Source organism: Kogia breviceps, chromosome 10 (assembly GCF_026419965.1).
Source record: "Kogia breviceps isolate mKogBre1 chromosome 10, mKogBre1 haplotype 1, whole genome shotgun sequence".
NCBI lineage: Eukaryota > Metazoa > Chordata > Mammalia > Artiodactyla > Physeteridae > Kogia > Kogia breviceps.
In genome coordinates this window covers 30,968,250-30,988,608 of record NC_081319.1, presented here as the reverse complement: position 1 = coordinate 30,988,608, position 20,359 = coordinate 30,968,250, and the positions used below count along the sequence as shown (strand labels likewise).

The 20,359-nt window shown below is 36.7% G+C and overlaps 1 protein-coding gene and 1 pseudogene across 11 annotated transcripts in view; one reads left to right on the top strand and one right to left on the bottom strand.

Annotated features, from left to right (window-relative positions):
* CFAP20DC (CFAP20 domain containing) overlaps nt 1-20,359 on the bottom strand; it is a 298,550-nt gene that overhangs the window by 98,296 nt on the left and 179,895 nt on the right. For 9 of the 11 annotated variants that reach the window (XR_010842526.1, XM_059076214.2, XM_059076211.2 and 6 more), the window contains one exon: nt 18,253-18,630. The exons of 1 other annotated variant lie outside the window; for it this stretch is intronic. Coding sequence is in view for 9 of the 10 variants with exons in the window: in XM_059076214.2 (XP_058932197.1) it covers nt 18,253-18,630 (378 nt within the window). In the remaining variant the exon portion in view is untranslated. Of the gene's footprint in view, nt 1-18,252; nt 18,631-20,359 lie in introns of those variants that run through there. One more of the 11 variants, XM_067043784.1, reaches the window with a different exon arrangement.
* Nucleotides 1,275-1,506, top strand: LOC131763729 (phosphatidylinositol N-acetylglucosaminyltransferase subunit Y-like; annotated as a pseudogene).

The following is a 20,359-nucleotide window of genomic DNA, read 5'->3' as shown; positions in this document are numbered from 1 at the left end:
AAGAAGAATTCAGAGTAATGATAGTAAACATGATCCAAAAGCTTGGAAAGAGAATGGAGAAAATACAAGAAACATTTAAAAAGGACCTAGAAGAACTGAAGAGCAAACAAACAATGATGAACAACACAATAAATGAAATGAAAAATTCTCTAGAAGGAATCAATAGCAGAATAACTGAGGCAGAGAATGGATAAGTGACCTAGAAGATAAAATAGTGGAAATAACTACTGCAGAACAGAAAAAAGAATGAAAAGAATTGATGACAGTCTCAGAGACCTCTGGGACAACATTAAACACAACAATATTTAAATTATGGGGGTCCCAGAAGAAGAAGAGAAAAGAAAAGGGACTGAGAAAATATTTAAAGAGATTATAGTTGAAAACTTCCCTAATATGGGAAAGGAAATAATCAATCAAGTCCAGGAAGCAAAGAGAGTCCTGTATAGGATAAATGCAAGGAGAAACACACCAAGACACATATTAATCAAACTATCAAAAATTAAATACAAAGAAAAAAAATTAAAAAGCAACAAATAACATACAAGGGAATCCCCATAAGGTTAACAGCTGATCTTTCAGCAGAAACTCTGCAAGCCAGAAGGGAGTAGCAGGACATATTTAAAGTGATGAAAGGGAAAAACCTATAACCAAGATTACTCTACTCAGCAAGGATCTCATTCAGATTTGACAGAGAAATTAAAAGCTTTACAGACAAGCAAAAGCTAAGAGAATTCAGCACCACCAAACTAGCTTTAAAACAAATGCTAAAGGAACTTCTCTAGGCAGGAAACACAAGAGAAGGAAAAGACCTACAATAATAAATCCAGGCAGGCACGCGGGGGCCTGGTCGTGGGCTGCCAGGCCATGCTGTGCAGAGTTTGTGGCCAGCTCGCCTCAGTGCTGCGTGGGATATGCGCAAAGCCACCCGTGGTTGCCCAGAGGTGTGTGCATGTGTTGGTGTCCCCAGACCAGAGCGAGCGGATGGAGGAACTGCCCCGTGCCTTCTACTCAGCACTGCTGGAGTTCCTGGTGTGCCCGCTCTCTGAGAAGCCGCTCTGATATGAAGCATCGACAAATGAATTGATTAACGAAGAGTTAGGAATAGCCTATCCAATTATTGATGGGATTCCTAATATGATACCACACGCAGCTAGGATGACACATCAAGATAAGAAGAAGAAATGGAGCAGTTAGATCATACTTAAAAATGACAACACACACAACTAAATTTTCTAAATACCATCCACCTTTTAAAAAGTCAGAGTGGTGGGTAATAAGTGGAGGAGAAGAATGTTTCTGTCTCTTCCTGTGTTGACTGTCCTTATTCCGTTGGTCTCGTTAGCAGGGCTGTTATACTAGGCCTCTGTGGAAGAAAACTTCCCACAGGGCTGCACTAGCACAACCAGCCTGTGCTTTTACAGTCTGCTCTTGCTGATTACCATACTCGTTTATGTGCTCTTCCACCTTTGGATGTGGATGGGTATTAAACTCTTCAGGCATAATTAATACAACCAGAGACAAGATGGTATATCCTAATGATATGCTTGAGTATCTGCCTCTGAAAGCTCAACTACATAGAAATACTGGACACACACTTAATTTGCAAGAAAGATGCTTTGCCTAGCTTCTGTCAGAGGTTTAGGACTAGGGGAGGCTTAAGCTGCAGAGGCTTCTTTATTGTACTTTGGTTCTGCCCTTGTTTATTGAAGGTTCTTATTTATACCTGGGGTATCAGGAGAAACATTTCAACTAAGTGTCTTGTTGGAAATTAATAGACCCAGCCATCATCTGAGGACTTTATTTCTTATCCCATTCATAATTAAAAGTTACTAATTTGAAATCTTACATGTTTATTTTACATTCAGAGTCTGGTAAAGTCACATGTTAAGGATGACTGAAATAATTCCAGAGGAGCTGTGTTGGGGTAGTTGTAGAGAAATGCATTTGAACTAATGTGGTATAAAACTGTAATAAAATGGAACTTCATGTATTTGCCAAAATTCTGAGTTTGTAAAATTACCTTCATTTCTTTGGCATCACATGCTTATATTAATAATAAGAAAATAAGATACTGACATCTTCCATAAAACAATTTGTAGTTTTGTGGGACCTTTACCCCCTTTGGTCACTAGAGTGTGTTTCTAAGGAAGAGAAAATGTAAAATATTCTAAATTCTAAACTTAGAATATTTAGAGAGACACATAATAGCCAAAATAGAATAATTTCCCAGGAAAGTATGTGCCTCTGGAGGTAGAGGTGGGATTGAAAGATTTGCAAATAGCTGATCGTGTCCTACTGAGTTGAGGGCTATGTTTTGAGGCACATTTCAGTTTATTTTCCTGCCATAGGAGACCTATTTAAATAGCACTACTAAGGGCATGAGCATTTTACACATTAATAGTTCCTGATTTTCCAGAACTTTCAACAAGATTGATTAGTACAATAACTTTTTCAGAAGTATAACATAAATATTTTAGTAGTTACCCTAAAGAAACCTAAGAACTGAATATAACCTTAACTGATTCTTAATAGAACCTTAAAGTAGTTTAACAGAACCTTTAGATAGTGATTCTTCCCCTTCAAAAGACAAAACAAGAGGTTGGATGTGTTTTCTGTTGCATTAATTCAATATATATACTGTAGTACAAGTCATGTTTTAAAAACTACTCTATGGCAAGGACTTCCCTGGTGGCACAGTGGTTAAGAATCTGCCTGCCAATGCAGGGGACATGGGTTCGAGCCCTGGTCTGGGAAGATCTCATGTGCCGCGGGGCAACAAAGCCCGTGCCCCATAACTATTGAAGCCCACCCACTCTAGGGCCTGTGTGCCACAACTACTGAGCCCACGTGGTGCAACTACTGAAGCCCGCGTGCCTAGAGCCTGTGCTCCACAAGGGAAGCCACTGCAATGAGAAGCCTGCGCAACGCAATGAAGAGTAGCTCCCACTTGCTGCAACTAGAGAAGGCCAGTGCGCAGCAATAAAGACCCAATGCAACAACAACAAAAAAACAACAAAAAAACCCTCCTCTATGGCAATATACAAATAACATGGAAGACAACAGAGGTATCCATCATTTCCTGAAATGTCATTATTTTTCTGTTTAATTTGCCCTAAATCTCACTATGGTCAGTGTAAATGAAAGAATTTTGCTGATAAAATAAGCACTGTATTCTGAAATCGACTGTGGCAATGATTGCACGATTCTGTGACTATACTAAATCCATTGAGTTGTACAATGTACATGGCTGAATTATATGCTATGCAACTTGTATATCAATAAAACTGTTACCAAAAAAAAAAAAACCCAACCCAAAACAATTAAGAAAATGGTCATAGGAACCTACATATTGATAATTACCTTAAATGTAAATGGATTAAATGCTCCAAGCAAAAGACACAGACTGGCTGCATGGATACAGAAATAAGACCCATATATATGCTGTCTACAAGAGACCCACTTCAGACCTAGGGACACATACAGACTGAAAGTGAGGGGACAGAAAAAGATATTCCATGCAAATGGAAATCAAAAGAAAGCTAGAGTAGCAATTCTCATATTAGACAAAAAAGACTTTAAAACAAAGACTATTACAAGAGACAAAGAAAGACACTACATAATGATCAAGGGATCAATCCAAGAAGAAGATATAACAATTGTAAATATTTATGCACCCAACATAGGAGTACCTCAATACATAAGGCAAATACTAACAGCCATAAAAGGGGAAATTGAGAGTAACATAATCATAGTAGGGGACTTTAACACCCCACTTTCACCAAAAGACAGATCATCCAAAATGAAAATAAATAAGGAAACACAAGCTTTAAATGATACATTAAACAACATGGACTTAATTGATATTTATAGACATTCCATCCAAAAACAACAGAATACACATTTTTCTCAAGTGCTCATGGAACATTCTCCAGGATAGATCATATCTTGGGTCACAAATCAAGCTTTGGTAAATTTAAGAAAATTGAAATCGTGTCAAGTATCTCCTCTGACAGAGCTGGAGGAATCAGGCTCTATGATGTCAGACTATACTACAAAGCTACAGTAATCAAGACAATATGGTCCTGGCACAAAAACAGAAATATAGATCAATGGAACAGGATAGAAAGCCCAGAAATAAATCCACTCACTTATGGTCACCTTATCTTTGATAAAGGAGGTAAGAATATACAATGGAGAAAAGACAGCCTCTTCAATAAGTGGTGCTGGGAAAACCGGACAGCTACATGTAAAAGAATGACATTAGAACACTCCCTAACACCATACACAAAAATAAACTCAAAATGGATTAAAGACTTAAATGTAAGGCAGGATGCTATAAAACTCTTAGAGGAAAACACAGGCAGAACACTCTATGACATAAATCACAGCAAGATCCTTTTTGACCCACCTCCTAGAGAAATGGAAATAAAAACAAAAATAAACAAATGGGACGTAATGAAACTTAAAAGCTTTTGCACAGCAAAGGAAACCATAAACATTCCCTCTCAGAATGGGAGAAAAATATTTGCAAATGAAGCAACTGACAAAGGATTAATCTCCAAAATATACAAGCAGCTCATGCAGCTCAATATATTAAAAAAAGTAAACAACCCAATCCCAAAATGGGCAGAAGACATAGACAGAGATTTCTCTAAAGAAGATATATAGATTGCCAACAAATACATGAAAGTATGCTCAACCTCACTAATCATTAGAGATATGCAAATCAAAACTACAGTGAGATATCACCTCACAGCTGTCAGATTGGCCATCATCAAAAAAATCTACAAACAATAAATGCTGGAGAGGGTGTGGAGAAAAGCGAACCCTCTTGCACTGTTGGTGGGAATGTAAATTGGTACAGCCACTATGGAGAACAGTATGGAGGTTCCTTAAAAAACTACAAATAGAACTACCATACGACCCCGCAATCCCACTACTGGGCATATACCCTGAGAAAACCATAATTCAAAAAGAGTCATGTACCAAAATTTTATTGCAGCTCTATTTACAATAGCCAGGACATGGAAGGAACCTAAGTGTCCATCAACAGATGAATGGATAAAGAAGATGTGGCACATATATACAATGGAATATAACTCAGCCATAAAGAGAAATGAAATTGAGTTATTTGTAGTGAGGTGGATGGACCTAGAGTATGCCATACAGAGTGAAGTAAGTAAGAAAAACAAATACCGTATGCTAACACATATATATGGAATCTAAAAAAAAAGTTCTGAAGAACCTAGGGGCAGGCCAGGAATAAAGATGCAGATGTAGAGAATGGACCTGAGGACACGTGGAGGGGGAAGGGTAAGCTAGGATGAAGTGAGAGAGGGCATGGACATATATACACTACCAAATGTAAAATAGATAGCGGGAAGCAGACGCATGGCACGAGGAGACGAGTGAGGTGCTTTGTGTCCACCTAAAGGGGTGAGATAGGGAGGGTGGGAGGGAGATGCAAGAGGGACAAGATATGCAAATAAATGTATACGTATAGCTGATTCATTTTGTTATATAGCAGAAACTAACACACCATTGTAAAACAATTGTACTCCAATAAAGATGTTAAAAAAAGGGAAAAAAATCAATTGTATTTCTACACACTAGCAATGAACAAATCAAAAAATGAAATTAAGAAAAAATTACATTCACAATATCATCAAAAAGAATAAAATAGGAATAAATTTAAGAAAAGAAGTGCTAGACTTGTACACTGAAAACTATAAAATATTGCTGAAAGAAATTAAACACACATAAATGAAAGACATCCTATGGATTAGAAGGCTCAATATTATTAAGATGAAAATATTCCTCAAATTGATCTATAGATTTAAGGGAATTCCTATAATAACCCCAGCCGTCTTTTTGGCCAAAACTGATAAGCTGATCTGCAATTTCATATGGAAATGCAAGGAACCCAGCATAGCAAAAACAGTCAAGATAAGAAAGAACAAAGTTCTTCCTGATTTCAAAACTAGTCTGTAAAACTATAGTAATTAAGACAGTGTGGTACTGCATAAGGATAGACATATGATAAATAAAATAGAATTGAGAGGTCAGAAATAAACCCTTACATGTGTGGGTAAACTGATTTTTAAAAAGCGTGGTGAGACATTTCAATAGGGAAGGAATAGTCCTTCAACCAATGGTGCTAGCGCAACTGAATACCCACATGCAAAAAAATGCAGTTGAATCTCTACCTCTCACTATATAAAAAAATTAACTCAAAATGATCATAGAATTAAATTTAAGAGCTAAAACTACAAAGTTCTTAGAAGAAAACAGGAGTTTTGTGTTTGTGACTTTGGATTAAGCAATAGTTTCTTAGATATAATTCCAAAAGCACAAGTAATAGAAAAAATATATATAAACTGGATTTAATCAAAATTAAAATCTTTTAAGCTTGAAAAGACACCATCAGGAAATGAAAAGACAACTTACAGAATGAGTGAAAATATTTGCATATCATATATATGACAAAGAACTTGTATCCAAACTCTTACAATTGATAAAAAAGACAGAAAAATCCAGTTAAAAAATAGGCAAAGGATTTGAATAGGATTTGAATAGAAACACAAATGGCTAATAAGCACATGAAAAGATGCTCAATATCTTTAGTCATCAGAGAAATACAAACCCAAACTAGGATGAGATACCACTTCACACACACTAGGATGGCTTAAACAAAAAAGACAGACGATAAGAAGTGTTGATTACAATGTGGAGAAGTTGTCCCCCCGCCCCCATCATTGCTAGTGGGACTGTAGAATGGTACAGACACTTTGAAAAACAGTTTGGTAGTTCATTACAAGTTAAATATAAAGTTCCATATGACCTAACAACTCCACTCCTAGGTATATACCAAAGAGGACTGAAAACATATCTCCACACAAGAACTTTGATATGAAGGTTCATATCAGCATCAATTCATAACAGCCAAAAAGTGGAAACAACTGTCTATCAACAGATAAATGAATAAACAAGTACAGCATATCCATATAACGAATTATTATTCCTGCATAAAAAGGGATGAAATGCTACAACATGGATGGACACTGAAAACAATATGTTAAATGAAAGAAGTGAGACACAAAAGGCCACATATTGTATGATTCTATTTATGTGAAATGTCCAGAACAGGCAAATCCTTAGTGACAAAAAATAGATTAGTGGTTGCCAGGAGTTTGGAGGGAAGGGTGAATGAGGAATGACTGTTAATGGGTATGGAATTTCTTTGGGGGTGATGAAAATGATCTAAAACTAGATAGTAGTGATGGTTGCACAATTCTGTAAATATTGTAAGAAAAAAGTTGACTTCTATACTGTGTGAATTAAATCTCAGTAGTTATTTTATTTAAAAAGTCACCCTGTGGTTTTTTGGGATCTGAAGAAAAATCCCTTTGTGGAATTAGTAAGCACACAACACTCTTTTGAGGAAACTTTGTTTTCACAAGTTTTTAGCAGCAAACATCAAGTGGAGAGAATGTCAATTATTAGAACCCTTTCATTATGACCATGAATTTTTTTTTGAATGGCGTCTCTTTAAGAACCCTTCATTCCCACTGTAAATTCACTTTGAAATGGGGCAAAATGCTGATGGCTTCAATAATTTTATATCCTATTAAACTGAGATTATCACATTCACAAATGTGAGCCACAGACTGTAGTGATCACATGGGTTGTTGGAGAGTAAATTTTTTTAGCCTGAACTTTGACACTGAAGTCAAACCTCTCTGCACAAAAGGGAAGCAATGCCTTTGTGCCTTTATCCCCTCATCAAAGATTAAGCTCCTTCTCCCTTTCATTCCATTGAAGTGATTGCTCTCTCAGTCTCCTTAGCTGTAAAATGGAATAGTAATATCTCAGAGGGCTCCTGTGTAGAACACTCACACGTCTCAGCCTTGTGCTTTGTAATCTGCAGTGAGCATCTCTAGAAGGGTCTCCTGAAATAACCCAAGTGGTTTTTGGGAGTTGTCTTATCCTAAAAGCTTCTTAAATTAAGAGAATGGGTGAGGGAAAGTCTCTTGCTCCCTCTCCAAACTTTGGTCCCTTTCCTCCTTTCATTATTCCCTGGTATTAGCAGAGAGCACTATCTTTCACAGACAGTGTACTTTGCTGAGTGGCCAAGTATCTAAAGTTCATTTGTGCCTGAGACTCCCAAGCTGACTTTCATGCTCTGGTTTTATTTCTACAGAAAGATAAAACGATTGAAAATGAACAATCTTTTGGACATAGGATGACAGATTCTATCTAATAGAAGGTGGTGGCAAAGAAATTAGGGGGAAAATGGAGTAGAATGCTTCTCAAAGACTTGTTTTGGGCAGGCCAGTATTGACTACAGTCAAGTGAAACACTGTTGTATAATAAACCTGTAAGGTTAGTTTCTTAGCTGTATTCTAATTATTAGCACATCCAAAGAAAAAATTACATTTGGGTAGCACAAGAACATTCACTTTATAAATATTTTCAAAAATGAAAAACATGCAAAAATATACTGACCATTTCTATCCTAAATGACCATAAGACAAATCCATTTTCGTTAGGTTAAGTGATTTACTATTCTCTTACAAACACACATACACTAATGCACAAAAGCATGAGAAATAAAAAGGAAAATACATTTCAGATTTATCTTTGGATGTTTCCTGAAGAAAGGCCATTACTTTTATGACTTAGCACATGTTTGTGCAGCATGGCATGGTGGACACAGGCACTATTGTTCTAGATTCAGACAATCTGGGTTCAAGTTGTGACTCTCCAACTAACTGTTGTCCTTAAACAAAGTGTATAACTCTTCTGAACCTCACTTTCCTTATCTGAAAAATGGGGTTGGTGCTAGTTTCTACCTCTCAGGGTCATTGTGAGGATTAAATGACACACTTCATGGAAAAAGCCTTGGCACAATGACTGGCACATGGTAAATGTTTAAGAAATATCAGCTCTGATCACAATGGTATGAAACTAGAAATCAACTATTGGAAGAAAGCTGGAAAAATCACAAATATGTGGAGACTGAACAAGATGCTACTGAATAACAACTGACTCAATACAGAAATAAAAAAAGAAATGAAAAATACCTGAAGACAAATGAAAATGAAAATATGATATACCAAAATCTATGAGATGCAGCAAAAGCGTTACCAAGAGGGAAGTTTACAGCAATACAGGCCTACCTCAACATATAAGAAAAATCTCAAATAAACTATCTAAACTTACACCTAAAAGAACTAGGAAAAAAAAGAACAAATGAAATGCAGCCTTAGTAGGGGGAAGGAAATAATAAAGATGAGAGTGGAAATAAATGAAACAGAGTCTAAAAAGACAATAGAAAGGGGTTGGAACCAAGATGTCGGAGTAGAAGGATGTGCTCTCACTCCCTCTAGTGAGAACACCAGAATCACAACTAGCTGCTGGACAATCATCGACAGGAAGACACTGGAACTCACCAAAAAAGATACCCCACATCCAAAGACAAAGGAGAAGCCACAGTGAGAAGGTAGGAGGGGTGTAATCACAGTAAAATCAAATCCCATAACTTCTGGGTGGGTGACTCACAGACTGGAGAACACTTATGCCACAGAAGTCCATTCACTGCAGTGAAGGTTCTGAGCCCCACGTAAGGCTTTCCAATCTGGGGGTCTGGCAATGGAAGAGAGAATCAGACTTTGAAGCCTAGTGGGATTTGATTGCAGGACTTCGACAGGATTGGGGGAAATAGAGACTCCACTCTTGGAGAGCACACACAAAGCACTGTGTGCATCTGGACCCAGCGGAAGGAGCAGTGACCCCAGGGAAGACTGAACCAGACCTACCTGCTAGTGTTGGAGGGTCTCCTGCAGAGGCAGGGGATGGTTGTGGCTCATCTGACCGTGGGGACAAGGACACTGGCAGCAGAAGTTCTGGGAAGTAATCCTTGGCGTGAGCCCTCCCAGGGTCAGTCATTAGCCCCACCAGAGTGCAGGTAGGCTCCAGAGATGGGTTGCCTCAGGCCAAACAACCAACAGGGAGGGAACCCAGCCCCATCCATCAGCAGTCAAGCAGATTAAAGTTTTACTGAGCTCTGCCCACTAGAGCAACAGTCAGCTCTACCCACCACCAGTCCCTCCCATCAAGAAGCTTGCATAAGCCTCTTAGATAGCTTCACCCACCAGAGGGCAGACAGCAGAAGCAAGAAGAACTACAGTCCTGCAGCCTGTGGAATGAAAACCACATTCACAGAAAGATAGAGGACTATGTACCAGATGAAGGAACAAGATAAAACCCCAGAAAAACAACTAAATGAAGTGGAGATAGGCAACCAACCAGAAAAAGAATTCAGAGTAATGATAGTGAAGATGATCCAGGACCTCAGAAAAAGAATGGAGGCAAAGATTGAGAAGATGCAAGAAATGTTTAACAAAGACCTATAAGAATTAACGAACAAACAAACAGAGATGAACAATACAATAACTGAAAAGAAAACTACACTAGAAGGAATCAATAGTAGAATAACTGAGGCAGAAGAAAGGATAAGTGACCTGGAAGACAGAATGGTGGAATTCACTGCTGCGGAACACAATAAAGAAAAAAGAATGAAAAGAAATGAAGACAGCCTAACAGACCTCTGTGACAACATTGAACGCAACAACATTCGGATTATAGGGGTTTCAGAAAGAGAAGAGAGAGAGAAACGACCAGAGAAAATATCTGAAGAGATTATAGTCAAAAACTTCCCTAACATGGGAAAGGAAATAGTCACCCAAGTCCAGGAAGCATAGAGAGTCCCATACAGGATAAACCCAAGGAGAAACATGCTGAGACACATAGTAATCAAATTGGTAATAATTAAAGACAAAGAAAAATTATTGAAAGCAGCAAGGGAAAAATGACAAATAACATACAAGGGAACTCCCTTAAGGTTAACAGCTGATTTCTCAGCAGAAATTCTACAGGCCAGAGGGAGTGGCATGACATATTTAAAGTGATGAAAGGGAAGAACCTACAACCAAGATTATTCTACGCAGCAAGGATCTCATTCAGATATGACAGAGATATCAAAAGCTTTACAGACAAGCAAAAGCTAAGAAAATTCAGCACCACCAAACCAGCTCTACAACCAATGCTAAAGGAACTTCTCTAAGTGGGAAACACAAGAGAAGAAAAGGACATACAAAAACAAACCCAAAACAATTAAGAAAATGGTCATAGGAACATGCATATTGATAATTACCTTAAACATGAATGGATTAAATGCTCCAACCAAAAGACACAGGCTTGCTGAATGGATACAAAAACAAGACCCATATATATGCTGTCTATAAGAGACCCACTTCAGACCTAGAGACACAAACAGACTAAAAGTGAGGGGATGGAAAAAGATATTCTATGCAAATGGAAATAAAAAGAAAGCTGGAGTAGCAATATTCATATCACATAAAATAGATTTTAAAATAAAGAATGTTACAAGAGACAAGGAAGGACACTACATAATGAACAAGGGATCAATCCAAGAAGAAGATATAACAATTATAAATATATATGCCCCCAATATAGGAGCACCTCAATACATAAGGCAACTGCTAACAGCTATGATAGAGGAAATCAACAGTAACACAATAATAGTGGGGGACTTAAACACCTCACTTACACCAGTGGACAGATCATCCAAACAGAAAATTAATAAGGAAACAGAAGCTTTAAATGACACAATAGACCAAATAGATTTAATTGATATTTATAGGACATTCAATACAAACACAGCAGATTACACTTTCTTCTCAAGTGCGCATGGAACATTCTCCAGGAGAGATCACATTTTGGGTCACAAATCAAGCCTCCGTAATTTTAAGAAAATTGAAATCATATCTAGCATCTTTTCTGACCACAACACTATGAGATTAGAAATCAATTATGGGGAAAAAAACGTATAAAACACAAACACATGGAGGCTAAACAATACGTTACTAAATAACCATGAGATCACTGAAGAAATCAGAGGAAATCAAAAAATACCCAGAGACAAATGACAATGAAATCACAATGATCCAAAACCTATGGAACAAAGCAAAAGCAGGTTCTAAAAGGGAAGTTTATAGCTATATAAGCCTGCCTCAAGAAACAAGAAAAATCTCAAATAAACAATCTAAACTTGCACCTAAAGGAACTAGAGAAAGAAGAACAAACAAAACCGAAATTTAGCAGAAGGAAAGAAATCATAAAGACCAGATCAGAAATAAATGAAATAGAAACAAACCAAACAATAGTAAAGATCAATAAAACTAAAAGATGGTTCTTTGAGAAGATAAACAAAATTGATAAACCATTAGCCAGACTCATGAAGAAAAAGATGGAGAGTACTCAAATCATTAAAATTAGAAATGAAAAACAAGAAGTTACAATGGACACTGCAGAAATACAAAGCATCTAAAGAGACTATTACAAGCAACTCTATGCCAATAAAATGGACAACATGGAAGAAACGGGCAAGGTATAACATTCCAGGAAGAAATAGAAAATATGAACAGACCAATCACAAGTAATGAAATTGAAACTGTGATTAAAATTCTTCCAACAAACAAAAGCCCAGGACCAGATGGCTTCACAGGCAAATTCGATCAAACATTTAGAGAAGAGCTAACACCTATCCTTCTCAAACTCTTCCAAAAGATAGCAGAGGGAGGAACACTCCCAAACTCATTCTATGAGGCCACCATCACCCTGATGCCAAAGCCAGACAAAGAGGCCACAAAGAAAGAAAACTACAGGCCAATATCACTGTTGAACATAGATGCAAAAATCCTCAAAAAAATACTAGCAAACAGAATCCAAAAGCACATTAAAAGGATCATACACCATGAACAAGTGGGGTTTATCCCAGGAATGCAAGGATCCTTTAATATACGCAAATAAATCAACATGATACACTATATCAACAAACTGAAGGAGAAAAAACATATGATCATCTCAATAGATGCAGAGAAAGCTTTTGACAAAATTCAACACCCATTTATGATAAAAAACCCTGCAGAAAGTAGGCATAGAGGGAACTTTCCTCAACATAATAAAGGCCAGATATGACAAACCCACAGCCAGCATCATTCTCAATGGTGAAAACCTGAAACCATTTCCACTAAGATCAGGAACAAGACAAGGTTGCCCACTCTCACCACTCTTATTCAACATAGTTTTGGAAGTTCTAGCCACAGCAATCAGAGAAAAAAAAGAAAGAAAAGGAATCCAAATCAGAAAAGAAGAAGTAAAGCTGTCACTGTTTGCAGATGACATGATATTATACATAGAGAATCCTAAAGATGCTACCAGAAAACTACTAGAGCTAATCAATGAATTTAGTAAAGTAGCAGGATACAAAATTAATGCACAGAAATCTCTTGCATTCCTATACACTAATGATGAAAAATCTGAAAGAGAAATTGAGGAAACACTCCCATTTACCATTGCAATAAAAAGAATAAAATACCTAGGAATAAACCTACCTAGGGAGACGAAAGACCTGTATGCAGGAAACTATAAGGCACTGATGAAAGATATTAAAGATGATACCAACAGATGGAGAGATATACCATGTTCTTGGATTGGAAGAATCAATACTGTGAAAATGACTATACTACCCAAAGCATTCTACAGATTCAATGCAATCCTTATCAAATTACCAATGGCATTTTTTACGGAACTAGAACAAATCATCTTAAAATTTGTATGGAGACACAAAAGACCCCGAATAGCCAAAGCAGTCTTGAGGGAAAAAAACAGAGCGGGAGGAATTAGACTTCCTGACTTCAGACTATACTACAAAGCTACAGTAATCAAGACAATATGGTCCTGGCACAAAAGCAGAAACTTAGATCAATGGAACAGGATAGAAAGTCCAGAGATAAACCCATGCACCTATGGTCAACTAATCTATGACAAAGGAGGCAAGGATATACAATGGAGAAAAGACAGTCTCTTCAATAAGCGGTGCTGGGAAAACTGGACAGCTACATGTAAAAGAATGAAATTAGAACACTCCCTAACACCATACACAAAAATAAACTCAAAATGGATTCGAGACCTAAATGTAAGACCAGACACTATCAAACTCTTAGAGGAAAACATTGGAAGAACACTCTTTGACATAAATCACAGCAAGATGTTTTTTGATCCATCTCCTAGAGAAATGGAAATAAAAATAAAAATAAACAAATGGGACCTAATGAAACTTCAAAGCTTTTGCACAGCAAAGGAAACTACAAACAAGACGAAAAGACAACCCTCAGAATGGGAGAAAATATTTGCAAACGAATCAACAAAGGATTAATCTCCAAAATATATAAATAGCTCATGCAGCTCAATATTAAAGAAAGAAACGACCCAATGCAAAAATGGGCAGAAGACCTAAATAGACATTTCTCCAAAGAAGACATACAGATGGCCAAGAAGCACATGAAAAGCTGCTCAGCATCACTAATAATTAGAGATATGCAAATCAAAACTACAATGAGGTATCACCTCACACCAGTTAGAATGGGCATCATCAGAAAATCTACAAACAACAAATGATGGAGAGGGTGTAGAGAAAAGGGAACCCTCTTGCACTGCTGGTGGGAATGTAAATTGATACAACCACTATGGAGAACAGTATGGAGGTTCCTTAAAAAACTAAAAATAGTATTACCATATGACCCAGCAATCCCACTACTGGGCATATACCCAGAGAAAACCATAAGTCAAAAAGACACATGCAACCCAATGTTCACTACAGCACTATTTACAATATCCTGGTCACGGAAGCAACCTAAATGCCCCTTGACAGAAGAATGAATAAAGAAGTTGTGGTACATATATACAATGGAATATTACTCAGCCATAAAAAGGAACAAAACCGAGTCATTTGTTGAGATGTGGCTGGATCTAGAGACTGTCATACAGAGTGAAGTAAGTCAGAAAGAGAAAAACAAATATCATATATTAACACATGTATGTGGAACCTAGAAAAATGGTACAGATGAACTGGTTTGCAGGGCAGAAGCTGAGACACAGATGTAGAGAAGAAACATATGGACACCAAGGGGGTAAAGCCGTGTGGGGGTGGGGATGGTGGTGTGATGAATTGGGGGATTGGGATTGAGATGTATACACTGATGTGTATAAAATTGATGAATAATAAAAACCTGCTGTATAAAAAAAGAAATAAAGTACAATTCAAAAATTAAAAAAAAAGACAATAGAAAATGTCAGTCAAACTAAGAGCTGGTTCTTTGAAAAGATAAACAAAATTGACAAACCTTTAGCTAAAATCACTAAGAAAAAAAGACAGAAGGCTGTGAAAAATAAAATCAGAAATGAAAGAGGATAAATAATGGATACTACAGAAAGACAAAGGATTATAAGAGAATATTATGAAGAGCAAATTAGACATATTATGCTGACAAATTAGACAACCTAAGAAATTGTCAAACTCTTAGATTCTTACAACCTTCCAAGACTGAATCATGGAGAAACAGAAAATCTGAATAGACTGATCACTAATAAAAAGACTGAAACATTAATTAAAAACCTCCCCAAAACAGAAGTTCAGGACCAGATGGCTTCACAGGTGAACTCTACCAAATATTCAAAGAAGATTTAATACCTATCCTTTTCAAACTCTTCAAAAAATTAAAGAGGAAGGAATGATTCCTAACTCATTTTACGAGGCCAACATCACCCTTATGCCAAAACCAGACAAATTCAACAGAAAAAAAGAAAATTACAGACCAATATCTTTGATGAACATAGATGCAAAAATCATCAACAAAATATTAGTCAACCAAATACAGCAATACATTAAAAGGATCATATTCCATGCTAAAGTGGGGCTTATTCCAGGGATGCAAACATGGCTCAACATTCACAAATAAATAAATGGGATATACCACATTAATAAAACAAAGGATAAAAAGCATATGATCATCTCAGTAGATGCAGAAAAAGCATTTGACCAGATTCAACACCCATTTCTGATAAAAACTCTCAATAAAATAGGTATAGAAAGAACGTACTTCAACATAATACAAACCATATATGACAAACTTACAGCTGACGTCACAGTCAATGGTGAAAAATTGAAAGCTATCCCTCTAAAATCAGGAAAAGGACAAGGATGCCCAAGGATGCCCACTCTCACCAGTCTTATTCAACGGTATTGGAAGTCCTAGCCAGAGCAATTAGGCAATAAAAAGAGAGAAAAGGCATTCCAGTTAGAAAGGAAGAAGTAAAAATGTCACTATTTGCAGATGACATGATTTTATATAGAGAGAATCCTTAAGACTCCACCAAAGAAACATTAGAAATAATAAACAAATATGGTATAGTTGCAGGGTACAAAAAAATCTGTTGCATTTCTGTATGCTAATGATGAGCTATAAGAGAAAAATTAAGAAAACAATCCCATTGACAATCACAACAAAAAGAATAAAATACCTAGGAATAAATTTAAACAAGGAGGTGAAAGACCTGCAAACTATGACATTGTTGAAAGAAGTTGAAGACACAAATAAATGGAAAGATATTCCGTGCTCATGAATTGGAAGAATTAACATATGGACATTAAAATGTCCATATTACCCAAAGCAATCTACAGATTCAATGCAATCCCTATCAAAATCCCAAGGAATAAAGAATAAATAAAATAAAGAAATATTAGTTGATGGTAATGATGTATATGTCTATTATCTGCACTAGGTAATCCACTCTAACACGCCTAGAACATAATTGAACCAAAATTTTACAGTGTAAGACACAGAATACTTAGGACATGACAAATTAAAAAAAGCTTTAATGCTTAAAAAAAAGGAATATAAGTGTCATTTGTTCTGCATAGCCTCATTTTTCCTCTAGTTTCTAAGGGCAGCTATGGGGGAATTGAAGGAAGAAAAGTACTCACACAGGAAGGAAAAGAATCAATTTGATGGACATGAATATAGCCACCAAACTAGCCTAGGGATTTATTAAACGACACTGCTTTACTGTTAACTTTCACTCATATCATTTATTATTTGGGGAACAGCTGCAAAGAGACGAGAAAGTGAATAGAATAACGATGTTTTTATGGCTCCTAATGTAGATTGTTATTGAAAATCTATCAATTTTACTGGCAAACCTTTGGCTCAAAAATAAGATCTTCATTTATAACTTGCAGGCAGTGATAACTCAAATTATGAGAAGTAACTGGGAAATAAAAAATAACTATCATGATAATTATCTTTCTCATTAAAAACATGAGGCATTCTGTAGTCGTTGGGATGTGCAAGATACTCTTTAACATCTGCTGCTACTGAGCTAAAACACATCTAAATAGGAAAGAAAATACATTACTGAGTGTTACCCTTGTACTGTTGGTGGGAATGTAAATTGATACAGCCACTATGCAAAACAGTATGGAGGTTCCTTAAAAAGCTAAAAACAGAACTACCATATGACCCAGCAATCCCACTACTGGGCATATACCCTGAGAAAGCCATAATTCAAAAAGAGTCATGTGCCACAATGTTCATTGCAGCTCTATTTACAATAGCCAGGACATGGAAGCAACCTAAGTGTCCATCAACAGATGAATGGATAAAGAAGATGTGGTACATACATACAATGGACTATTACTCTGCCATAAAAAGATACGAAATTGAGTTATTTGTAGTGAGGCGAATGGACCTGGAGTCTGTCATACAGAGTGAAGTTAAGTCAGAAAGAGAAAAACAAATACCATATGGTAACACATATGTATGGAATTTAAAGAAAAAAAGAGGTTATGAAGAACCTATGGGCAGGACAGGAATAAAGATGCACATGTAGAGAATGGACTTGAGGACACAGGGAGGGGGAAGGGTAAGCTAGGAAGAAGTGAGAGAGTGGCATGGACATATATACACTACCAAACGTAGGGTGGATAGCTAGTGGGAAGCAGCCACATAGCACAGGGAGATCAGCTCGGTGCTTTGTGACCACCTAGAGGGGTGGGATAGGGAGGGTGGGAGGGAGACACAAGAGGGAGGAGATAATGTGGATATATATACATGTATAGCAGATTCACTTTGTTATACAACAGAAACTAACAGACCATTGTAAAGCAATTATACTCCAATAAAGATGTTAAAAAAAGAACAGAAAATACATTACTGATCACCCAAATGATGAAAAATAGATACTGGTGCAAATGTGTGCAAAGTGGTACAGAACAGAACGCAGCAGGATGTATTGCCCACATATGTAAACCAGAATGAAACCACTTACAGATACTTCAGGAATCGGTTTCAACTTCTCCGCTGAAATTTCCTGTATGGAGATGTTGTATATTGAAGATGACACTTGGTGCGCTGGTAGGTCCTTTGCTTTGATAACAGGACCTGGAATTTTTGGAGAGGATTCACTCCTTCTTCCAGGGGGAGAAAGGCATGGTGTAGGCACCAAACTCGTTTCAAAGTCTTTTTTATCTATCTGCTTTGCCAAGGAATTCTGGTTTTCTGATGCTCCTGCTTCCGTGTAGGCATTTTTTAGATATCCTTTACTTGTCCACTTTGCAGTCTTCCCCAGCACGTTCTCTAACGTTAACTGAGTTAACCTTGGAGGACTAGTTGTTGGGCCGGTTGAACACTGGACACTGTGGTTACCCTACACAGAGGAACAAAGTGAAATAATTTTGAGCTGAAACTTGTGGTGAATGTTACTGAGTACAAGTTCTTAACAAGTTCATGTGTTCTCTGAATAAAGCAAAGTACACATACATATACTTATATATATATATACTATTTTATTCTGCAATAAAAAAATAAACTAAAAACAGCAATGCAAACAGTCATAAATCATTTGATAAGATGCCCTGCTATGTTTGCCTCTGGTCTTGGTAAAGCATGTTTTTTTTACCACTGAGTAACAAGAGTATATTTAGGAAATAGTCGCTCAAATATATTCATTCCAAAGAAAGTATGAAAAAGAAGAGGATCCATAAGTTACCTAAAACTTAGGAATTGTACACTTTGGCTTCCTGATAAGCTAACTCCATGAGAGGAGAAAGAACTGGAACTCACAGAATTTACCTTATTTATGTAGGGAAATGCTACTTTTAAAACAAGCTGGCTTATCAAAGTATTTTTGCCTTATATTTTTGTATGAAAGTTTTACTGTTCAAGAGCAATAGATAATAGAGCATGTTTTGTGAAATACTCTTCTTACGTGAAAATTTCAATTATAGAAAGTATTTTTCCACAAGACATGAACCTCACCAAATAGAATTATTTGGAAAGCTGAAAATAAAAGCTAGAAACATTTTACTAATGTACAGTTCTGGAATTATCCCTAAAAAATTTAATTTTTAAAATCTGAGAAAGGAGGAATTACAAACAAAAAAATCAATGGCCATGATGGTAAATAAGGAAAAAGAGAAACACAGTGTTATTTCAGTTGGTAGATATTTTTCTGCTATAAAACAATAAATTTAAAGAAAAAACTCATGTGATAATTGCTTATACTTGTCATGAGATTTTTCTAACTTGTCTTATCTGCTTAAATATATAATAAACAAACTTAGAACAGAAAAAAATCAATAAAAGCAGAGTACATTTAAAGACATTATTCAATGTCTGAGATGTACTATCTTACTTTCTGTTTCAGTAAGCTATTCCACTATCCTTTCATTTATAGCCATACAGAACCAAACAGCTGGTTATTCCCCAAATTTGGCATTTTTAAACAAAATATTTGAATGATTGAACTGTTCAGCTTCTTTCTGAATGTTTGGTCATCATACACCTCAAGATACAGATCACTATCTAAGGTGAAATTTCCATTTCAGTAGAAGTGAAGTATGTGTAATGGTGAGAGAGCCTGCTTTAGGTTGGGCACAAGACAAGAGAGGAATTTATCAAACCTTTTAATTAGAAGGGATCTATCTGTCTGTGTGTCTGTCATTGTTCTGCCTCTCTTCCTTTCTTCCTCATCACGGGCTATGTATTGCTCTATGTGCTGCAGATGCGAGGAATATGGTAGGCCAAAAGTTAATCCCTACCAACCAGGGACTTTATCACAAAGACAACAAGGGGTCACGGAGTGATTTGATGGAAGAGAAGAATGTCATGACAGCACAAAATAGAAGGTATGGGAATGAGTTTGTGTGGATATTGTTTGTGGTGTGTCTGAAGTGTCTGTGGAGATAGTAGTAAGGGAGGCCAATTAGGAGACTATTAAATTGGAATGATTAGAAATGCTGAGGTGACTTGCGTTAATTCAGTGGTGGTGATGATGGAGGCTGGACGGACTGAGAGTTCTGTAGAAGGCAGAGTATGTTGTACTTAGTAACTCTGGAAAGCTTTTACATGGAGTCTGCAATCCTTAACCCTAGTCA